The 10321-nt window shown below is 45.3% G+C and overlaps 1 protein-coding gene across 2 annotated transcripts in view; it reads left to right on the plus strand.

Annotated features, from left to right (window-relative positions):
• Window positions 1-7285, plus strand: part of BHLHA15 (basic helix-loop-helix family member a15) — a 127917-nt gene extending 120632 nt beyond the window's left edge. For both annotated transcript variants that reach the window (XM_069645649.1, XM_069645648.1), the window contains exon 2: window positions 6459-7285. In XM_069645649.1, the coding sequence (XP_069501750.1) occupies window positions 6513-7046 (534 nt within the window). In that variant the 5' untranslated portion in view covers window positions 6459-6512 and the 3' untranslated portion in view covers window positions 7047-7285. The remainder of the gene's footprint in view (window positions 1-6458) is intronic.
• The last annotated feature ends 3036 nt before the right edge of the window (window positions 7286-10321 follow it).

Below are 10321 nucleotides of genomic sequence, written 5' to 3' on the forward strand. Positions count from 1 at the left end.
AGGCTTAAGGCCTAAAGTCAATGGGTCAAAGGCCTTTAACGCAAACTCCCAGAATTGTGTGATCTTGAGCAAAAGTTCGTGGCACAGATTCCGGACGAGGTTGGTCGATTGAAATCTTTCTCCAATCTGAGGGCTTGTCCTTCTCTTCTGTTTGAACTAACTTTTCTAAAACTTTCACCGCGGTTGAACAAAACAGACAACTGTATTTGCACAGTACCTTAAAATGGAGAGGGAGCTGTAGCTGAGGCAGACGTTCCTGGTGGTTCCTGCAAGCTCACGGTTCCTGAAGCGACTGTCGGACTGACACAAAGTAGGAAGACTGGAGGGTCCTGCGCCACCCAGGGAAGAAGCCAGCAGCAGAGCAAAACAACAAATAAAAGGTGCGCTCCTTAAAACCCAAGCAGGGTCCGACCTTCCTGGCTAGCCGGCCCACAGGAGCTCTGTACAGCGAATTCGAGCAGTGGAAGGGTCCTGGCTTGCAGTTTGGGCAAACTGGTTGGTCCCACCAGCTCAAGGGAAGATGTTTCCTGGAGGATCTTCTCTGTCATCGGATTCTGAAGATTCAGACCTGCACCAGGGCTTCACTGGGCGGTTCAGTCATTGTAGGGGTCCTCTTCTTCCAGTTCCTCATTGGTTCTTTTATTCCAGTGGCAACTCTGCCTTTCCAGTCCCAGAGACCTGCTTTTTATGCAGTTTTCCCCCATTCATACAGCCTGTCTGTCAATCACACATCAGGGTGGCTGTCCTGGCAAGGACAGTCCCCTTAGCCAATCAAACAGGAGTGCGACTTGGGTTACCAAGGGAACCCATGGTAGGGGTCCGAAGAACCCTCACTCACATCCTGCCTACCTAGACTTTCAGGCGCCTTAAGAAGAGCTTCTGTGCAGAAGCCTGTGAAAAGACAGCAATCAAAAGAATCATCCCCGGTTTGGCGCACAAAGAAAAACACGAGAAAGACTTTAACAAAAAGAAATGGCAACTAAACCCAGCCAGAGCCAAAATAAAATGTATTTGGTCAAGCGGGTTTATGTTTGAGGCTAATATATAAACATGGTAATGTTTTAGGCTATTATAAGAGAATCGCGGATGAAACTTTAGGGTAGATACCACTGCCATCAGCCAAGTCTTGATGTAAAGGGAGGGAAACAAGGCTCCAAGAGACACAGACAAAAAGGGATAAGAATTAACACTTTCCAGTACTCCATGTAAGATGGGGTGTACTGGGTCTGTAGTTTAAAGTGACTAAAGTAAAGTTAATGGCAACTTTACCTTTTCTGGGGGACAGTAGTCAGCCCCAGAAAAATTGCGTCTGTGGGAAGTCTAAAAGACATCCCTGTGTCACTGCACTGAAGGTGCTGTGTAACACGCATGAAAAATATGAGGCCAGGGAGTAGGTGAGGCTCCAGTGCTCAAGATCATACAAAAAGTGAAAACACACAGCAAATCACATGTAAGAGTGGGGAAAAAGGCTTGCATTCTTACCTAATGCGTCCCTCAGCAGCTTTGCTAGATTTCTAGGATTTATTTTTTTCACCTGGTAAGGGAAATCAGCCATTAATGAGAATTCTCCCTAACATCTGTACAGCCAACAGTCAAATATTCTGCCATATCTTTAATGTCCTCTAGTACCATGGGTCTCAATGAATCTGTTTCTCAGGAACCCCCTCCATAGGCGAGTCAAGCAATCACACACAGTCTCTGGGATTGTATAGGCTATATACCTTACTTGGCTAGTGCAGGGGTCATCAAGGACACAAACTGGTCCTCCAGGACTCTACAGTAAGGTATCACCACTCTGGTATATGTGGGCGATCAAACGTGAGTCAGGGATCCGACACTGCACGAACAGCTGTACCCAAGGATATATCAAACGTTCTCCCCGGTTTGGTCTTGGAAACATCTTCTCTTAACTTATAGTTGGACTAGAGGGCACCTCCCCATGCCTCTTATTTCCACTTTGTCTATGGTCCATGATTTGGTCTTAAAAAGCTGTAGACCTCTCTTCTTCCTCCCATCAATAAATCCCCTTCTCACCTCCTCCTCCCCCCTCCTCTCCTTCCTCTCCTTTTAGATGTTCCTCCTCTCATCGCCCCTCTCTTTCCCTTGCACCACTTTGTCCTCACCCTCTTCTCTCTGTCTCGTTGTTTCTTCTCTTCTTTCCCCTCGCCTTCTCTATCGCTCCCTCTCACTACATTGTCTTCTCCATCCCCTCTCCTAGATATACCTCCTCCTCACCTTCTCTCTTTCGTTTGCACCACTCTGTGCCCTCCCTCCTCTTTCTCGCTCACCTTTTCCTCAGCTTGCCTCCCCCGGTATTTGCCAACAGTCTCCTAACCTACAACACTCCCCTGGATGGCCTTTTTATAAACCACCCGAGATTGAAATTGGGCTTGTCAGAGAAATACCTGGAGCAGCGGTGTACTAATCGGGAGTGGAGTTTCTTACTGCTGGGGATCTGTACAAACTTATGCTTGTCATGTGAAGCCTGTGCTTCAGAATGCGCTGTGCTTTGGTAGACCGAGGGGATAGAAGGGTCATCCGCCATAGCAGGACATCCCGCCAGCTGAGCTTGCAGACACTTCTCTCCTGGAACTCGGTGTCTGCTAGTGTTGTCATGTTGTTCATGGAGCTTCGACCCTATAGGCTTGTGAATGGTGAATTCTGTGCTCCCAACATCTTTCCTTTCAAACTGTATTCAAAACTTCATGTACGACTGCGTGGGTCTTCGGGCCCTATGATCTGCATGACACAAAAGACTAGAGATGGGATGAAGGCTCGGTTAGATCCCCCCTACACTGTGTCCAGGGCCAGCATCATGGGGTGGGCTTCAGTCCTCGGTCCCCAGGGCTTCCCAGCCCCCATCCCCTCGTCTCTTCCCACTGACTTCATCAGAGAGATCATGAAACAGAGTATCCATCCATGATGGAATTAGCAGAAACAATGAGATACACTGTGTTTCAGAACCATTGTGGATAAAAAAAAATCCTTCCCTGTAGAAAGATTGGCTAGAAAAGAATGGAAGCCAAAGTCAAAGAGCAGCTTGGATAAAAGATTGGCCAACAATCTAAATAAACATCGGCCGGCATCAGACAAAGGTTCCTGTGATCTCCGGTTATGCATGCTGCTCTCCTCACTAGGATTGTGAATTACCTTTCCACCTCCCCACTGGGCTTCTATGCCAAGGGGCAGGAAGTGGCCTTGCTACACGTGGTCCGGGAAAATATCTGGAACATATATTGGCACCCTCCGGTATCCTCCCAGTCTGTTGAAAGATGGCAACCCTCAGACCCATTTTGGAGAACCCCAACAAGCCAACTATTCGTACACCTCTCTTTATCCTCCTTATTCCAACATTCTCAAGCATGTAATCTTCAACATAATCCATCAGCCTGCAGGTAGGTGGTGATGAAGTGACTCCATGCAATCTTGGTTATACACCAGACACTCCACAGAGGCAATGATCACTCGCATCTCCAACTCCCTCTCTAGAGCTCCACACTGCTTTCTGTCATCTGCCCTCTTTCTCCTTGATCTCTGTGCTGTCTTCAAGACAGTTGATCATCCCTCCCTCCTTTAGACGTGCACATCTTGCTCTTCAGGGCACTGTCCTCACTGGGGTGTAACTCATTTTCAATTTCCTGAAGCATACAGCCCTTATATGCCACCGGCTGCCATTAGAGGCCTGCTAGAGTATGTCCTATACCCCTTCCTTGGCACAATCTGCAATCCCGCCACTCTCCTCTCGGTAAACTCTTCTGTGTCTTGGGCTTCTTGTGTCATCAATTTGCTGATACAACTCAAATAGTCTTCTCCTTCTCCCTTGTCCTGTCATCTTATTTCACTAACATGCTACCTGCTCTCTGCCACTGGATGATACTGTTTTTCCTGATGTTCAAATCCTTTAAAACCTATGTAAGCCTTCTACTGCATATCCGTTCTCCTATATTCTCTCCCTCAACCTCCACATTCCCCCAAGGACTGCAATAAGGTTTTTCTTTCTCTGACAGACACCTGAATCTTCAGCACTAAACCACTTCCACTTACATAGCTGCACGTTTAACCTTCTGAAAACCCACAACAACTGCCCATCTTACCTTTCACTCTACCAAAACACCAATTTCCTCCCTGTTGCTCAACAAACTGGATTAGGGCTCCAACTTTCACCTTGAACGCTCTTTCTACTCCTTTACTCCTCAAAGCCAAATAATAGCTACCCATACTGTTTACAGGCCCCCATGATCCTCCAAGCTCCGCGTACAGGTATCTTGCAAGGTGGCTGGCTAGTCATGAAATATAGTTCCCAATTCAAATTCCTTTTGCTTGTGTTTAAATCAATCAATCCCTGGGCTGGCTAGCCCCTAATTCCCCATTGCACAAATCTATCTCCTGCTACACATACCCTGCTCCTTTTGCTCCTTCACACTTCTGGCTCCCTATCTTTAGAACCACTACCCACAGGAATCAAGGATTTTCTAACCCTTTCTGTCTTCAAGATCGGCATTAAGAACCACCTTGTCTGCAATGAGGGGGCCACAGAGTCTTAGAGTGCTATCATTCCCCAGGCCTCCAATGATCTACAACTGCTGTCACCAATGGATCACATACCTTTAAAGATGTGTAACTGCTGCAATTACTGAATATGAAATGGTTGTCCGGCTTGCAGTGTCCCCTTTTGCTCTTTGAAGCTGCTCGCTACCACCAGTAAGTTTAACATATGTATTACTATATCATGACTACGTAATCCACCCCGCAATGGTACTGCTCCAACCATCAGTGTGCCCTTTATACAACTGGTGTTGTTCAAGCTCTTTTCAATTTTTAAGAAAGAAATGACAAATTCAATGGTAGTCACTCAATACAAATGCCTGGTCTTAGTAGCTGTTTGTCCAAATGTCTCGGACACTATGAGTATCAATCCTATTTAACTAAGTTGGCGAACCTAAAATATATGTATAGCATATTTCCGTTCAAAATATAGTTTCTGATTTGTAGGAAAATCTGATAATGGTGACAAGAGACTTCCTGTAATTGTCAACTGCAATGAAAACACTTGTGCACACAAGCTTAACTCATGTGCTGCTTTGCATTAGGATATCTATTGAACTCAGCAGCCTTTCCCGCCATCAATAATTTTCCTTTATACAGTCACTGGAAACTTAACATGTAACTTTCCCTTTAGCAACCCTGATAACATCCATTCTCAAAATCAGCAATCTACCCTGGCATCTAAGCTGCTTCTCATGTATAATTACAATTAGTCTTGTATTACCTAGCCTACGTTGTCTTATATGCATGTCTGATGTAGCACCTGCAACAAGAGGAGAGTCCGCACAGTATGTTACCTACTGCATATTCTTGTACAAGCACTTCTGTAACTAGCGCCTAGATACTTGAGCGTTTTGTGCGTTGTAAATGAATTCAAAAATAAATAAAAATTAATCAATTGAAACTGTCATCTGTATCTGCTTTTCGAGCCATGCCAGGTCAGCCGGCACTGAAACAGACGTCACATTTTCTGCAGTTTTGTCCAATGGGTATCCTTGTGTTGTATGTAGCATCGAGATATTAACCCTCTTTATTCAGGCAACAAGTGAACCTTTGGTAATTGTGGGTGGCTAGGCCTTCTATCCTCGCCAGCCGCCATTGCCCACTTTGCCACAAACTATATCAGATGACACAGATATGGCACTCATGGTCCATCTTGGCCCTAAAATGTCTAATCCCACCTTTGCTTTGGGCCATAGACCACTCTCCATTTTTCCAGTGCCCAAATGTAAAAAGCCTTTCTGCCTACTTTTTTCCGGTGGAAGCCCCAATTTCTTGCAGACTCTCTCATCATCTTGACATCCTCTCCCACGAGCCTATGTAGTGGCAATGCTTTAGGCCACACATTTACAGCATCTAAATGTTCCCATGTAAATGTTGACTGTCCTACCTGGAAGTGCTAGCGCATGCCTGAGGGCGCATACCACAATTCTGTATTCTACTCATTCATCAGGTACGAGTTTCTGGTTGACTCTTTTAAATCTGGCACTTGGGCATTGATGTGATCTGAGTGGTTATTTATAACGTGCTTAATACCCAGAGGTTTCTAAGCGCTGACCTGGGGAATTGAACCCGTGTTGCTCAGTGTCATCTTGTTTCCAAGACGAGCACGTTGCCCCTGAGCTATCCTCAAGATGTGTCAATCTACCTACAATGATGACCATCTTCCTCAATAGTCATGACATGCCAATATGAGGTTTATAGCCTTGCCTGCCAATTACACGCCCTGCATGTTCATTGTTCCTTTACTGTAACGCAGCTAAATAAATTAATAAATGCATATTTACTGTATCGGAGTTCAAGAGATTTCTGTAATAAGAAGTCGTAGATCCATAGTGAGTCAAGCTACACCAAGAGACAAATTTGCTCTAAATTCTGATTTTTACTAACTGTGTGATATCACCTCTTTACAGCCCGTGGTCAGCTGATGAAGATTCTGCTCTTGGGGCATCCTTCCGGGTTAAAGCATGAAGGCCAAAGCTAAAACAAGGAAACAAAGGCTTCAGGCTGACACAGCGGATGCATCGCAAGGGGAGCCCCCCGTGCGTCCGCAGGAACCGGTGAACGGTTCGGACTGCCAGGAGAAACCCAGAGGAAGCCTGAAGGAGTCTAGCAGCATGGCGACGAAACGCAAGAAACACTCCACCAAGGTCAGGGAGCACACCACCACCCGCAGAATCGAAAGCAACGAGCGCGAGCGGCAGCGCATGCACAAACTCAACAACGCCTTCCAAGCGCTGCGCGAGGTCATCCCTCACGTGAGGGCCGAGAAGAAACTGTCCAAAATCGAGACCCTCACGCTGGCCAAGAATTACATCAACACGCTGACTGCTACCGTGCTGAACATGTCCAACGGAATTTTACCGGCCGTGGAGGGGGGCGCTTCGGCCAGCGGCGGCAAACTTTTCCAGCATTATCAAAAGCACAACGGAGATGATGAGAGCGAAGAACAGTTACAAAAATACTCCACGCAGATCCACAGCTTTCGACAAGGCAGCTAATGTTAGCTGCTGCTCCGGCCTTTGGGATATTGAACATACACTTACCTGATAATCTTAGACTCGAAGGAGAAGGCGGGTGTGCCTTTGAATCTTCATTTTTTTTTTAAAGTTTTGTTATGAAAAGAAGAGGTGAATGAAATGTTTTATAGTACACTGGGTTTGAATGTTTTTTCAGAATTCTCCGCAATTGTGAAGACCTTTCTTCGACTTATTGAAGTAAACAGCAACGCAAAAAATGATATGATTGTGGCTGTTCAAATTCTGGGTACGTCCGGCATGATTTTTTGTAACAATACAGCGGTGCCGTGTTACTTTACATCATCTATAAAAGTGGTTCCTACTTGCAAATTAGAGGCTTGTTAATGGACATGTGTGTGGCCTGCTGTCCACCACGGGGAGACTTTTCAGTAAGGTGCAAATATACCCACTCCCTTTCATAATGGACAAGAGTAAACGGGTGTGTAAAAGCCATCCTTAAAACCTTTACCCGTGCTTTTCACTCTCCTTCATATTTGTATCGATTTGTGTGTTGTAAATGGTAACACCATTCCATGACCAAGCTCCGACACCCCCAACGGTTCCACCATACAAATCCGAACGCACTTATATTGAGCTAACATAATATTGCTCCTGTGGAACCAGTCTACTTTTCACACCAGCTGAAGGCTGGCAGATTCCCTTTGAATCCATTGTAAATGGTAACTGCCGTGCAGAAATTCACAATTTTCACTACAAAGTGCAGAAATACACAATTCTCGCTATAAAATGTTCAGTACAAAATGCAGAAATACACAATTTTCACTACAAAGTGCAAAAATGGGGTGAAAATCACAGTCTGCTTGCTTTTACATCTTTTTCCACTAAATAGTGCCAATGACAAATATTGCCTGGAGTGCACATGTTTGTACATAAGTGCTGACATAACAGGCCCCTCTGTGCAATTGACCTCCAGCGCGTCAGACAACCTGGAGTTTTTTGATACTCTGACCCCTGTGGTGAAAGAAAAGTAGCCCGGTCTTTCCTCCACCATCGATTGTCTCCCAGGACCAGTACTGCACATAACGAGGAAGGAATGTTTAGGAAAAGTCTAAATAACAAACTGTGTTTTTGCTCGAGGTGGAGAGGACATGAGGAGGATGGGCAGACTCCAGGTACAAAGTCACATCTGGTACCTTCAGGCAGCCTCCTATGCCCCCCGTATGCCACAAGTCCAAAAGGTATTACCCAAATTGACCTTTTACAATTGACCTAATTATAGTGGTCCTAATTGACCTTCTGCACAATTGATCTTTATATTATTTTAGCTATTTTATATATGTATTGGGTTGGTTTTGCATTATAAATAATATAAGGGGGTTGGGTGGGGATTGCAGGGGGTTTTGGATTGAGTGGGGGATTGCCGCATATATGTCCTAATTGACTTTTTAAATTAGGTCAATTCTCCCGAGATCAATTCTGAAAAGATCAATTAGTATACATCCGTCCAAAAAGTATCAAATGCCCAGGGTCTCCATGGCCGCACGTTACCTCGATTGCACCCCACAGCGCAGAGAGGAATGCCTAGTCTGATCTCCCGCCACCCTACCAGACTTCATTCATGGACAATCCTCTACCCCATCACCACCCCAGCAACACCAGAGATTATCCTGACACCACCCGCTGCAATCCCTATTCTCCCTCCCATGTAGAGGAAGTCAGACAATACATATGTAACGAAGAGTACCTAGTGTCGCGCCACAAATGTCATGCCATAACACTGTATCAAAAATTAAACAGACACAAAATGTCATGGTATTGTGTGCAACCTTACAACACCTTCAAACCCTTTGTTATGCCAACTACCCATTGCTTTAAGGAAGGCTAGGGTGTGGAAAGTGGTGTGGTTGTCACCAAAGTTTCAGAAAATAAAGTGCACTTGAGCCAGTGGCCTATGAAACATAACTAGGGTGGATTTGCTAGAGGTGTGAACTTGTCTGTCGCTTTCCCTGGCAAAGGCTTGCACAGAAATGCTTTTGCAAAAACAACTTTGCCACGATCTGCAGGAAAATGAAGACTTCCTGAGCCCTGCTTGCCAACGATTCAGTTGTTCTTATTCTTTTTCTCTCTCTCTTTCTCTCTCTCCTCCCGCCACCCATGTCGGAGCCCATATGCTACCTGTCATTCACATGTACTCTACATTTGTTTTTGTTTCCCTCAAGTCCTCTTTATCACATCCTTACCCTCCAGGTTCACCCCAACCCCCTCTCTTTATTTTCCTCAATGCCTTTCTGGCCCAGTGCTCCCCCCTCTCCCCTTTCTGGTTACTTCTCCTTGTCGCTTTTCCACTTCCATTTGCCTCAGTGCTACTTCTCAGGATTATCTACTAACACCATTTCTTGTCTCTATCGTTATGCCGTCTCTGCGTTCCGTCCCCGCCCTCATTCTCCCTTTTGCACCCTTCTTAACATTTCCGGCTGTCTATTTTCTTCCTCGTGTCTCTCAGTGCCCTCATGACCTACCCTCTGCTACATCTTTCCAACCATACCCCTTTCTCTCATGGCGCCTACTTCCCCCTGCCCCAACTATGTAGGGGAAGGTACAAAAATTAGGCCTGGACAACAAAATAAAGTGGCTTATTCCCACACATTCCTAAAGTGTGGCACATGGTGCATTTAAATCACAATAGGGCAGTAACATTGATGAAAGTGCACAGAGCTGTTGGAAACTGTCCAAAGTAACCTATGTTTTAGAACTAAATCAGTTTACTCTACCCTTTTAGTCTAGCACTTCAGGCATTGACCTTTGGCCAAGTCACAGTTTGACCCCAAGGGTCTCCATAAGACTCAGTGTCCCTACAAACATGACAAAGAACACACTCACATCAAGGGCAATACTCTGGATTGGGTGGCTTCTAGGAACATGCGTGTCCGCTCCATGAATACCAAGCCAGGTGTGCGGTCCAAGCACTTCTTCGTAAACCTTCAGTTTTCATTACCTGAAAAATCAGTACAAAGTAATTAGTAGAAACTTGAATGAGGTACACCAAGACGATTCGGATGACTATGCATAGGCTTATGAATAACAGCATGGATGTTGATCCCCTGCATATCGTGGCTTAATGTTATTGGAAGCACTTGGCTGAATTGTTGGACTGAGTGGCTCCCATGGAATCCACGATAGTTAGAGATAACTGGTTCACACCTGTGGTAACTAAACTTAAACAAGATAAATGAAGGGCTGAATGAATCTGGGTCAAAAATAAAATAGAAAAAAACAGGATTGCCTGGAAATCTCTG

The sequence above is a fragment of the Ambystoma mexicanum genome, chromosome 2p (genome assembly GCF_040938575.1).
Source record: "Ambystoma mexicanum isolate Mex_15411 chromosome 2p, UKY_AmexF1_1, whole genome shotgun sequence".
NCBI classification, from domain to species: domain Eukaryota; kingdom Metazoa; phylum Chordata; class Amphibia; order Caudata; family Ambystomatidae; genus Ambystoma; species Ambystoma mexicanum.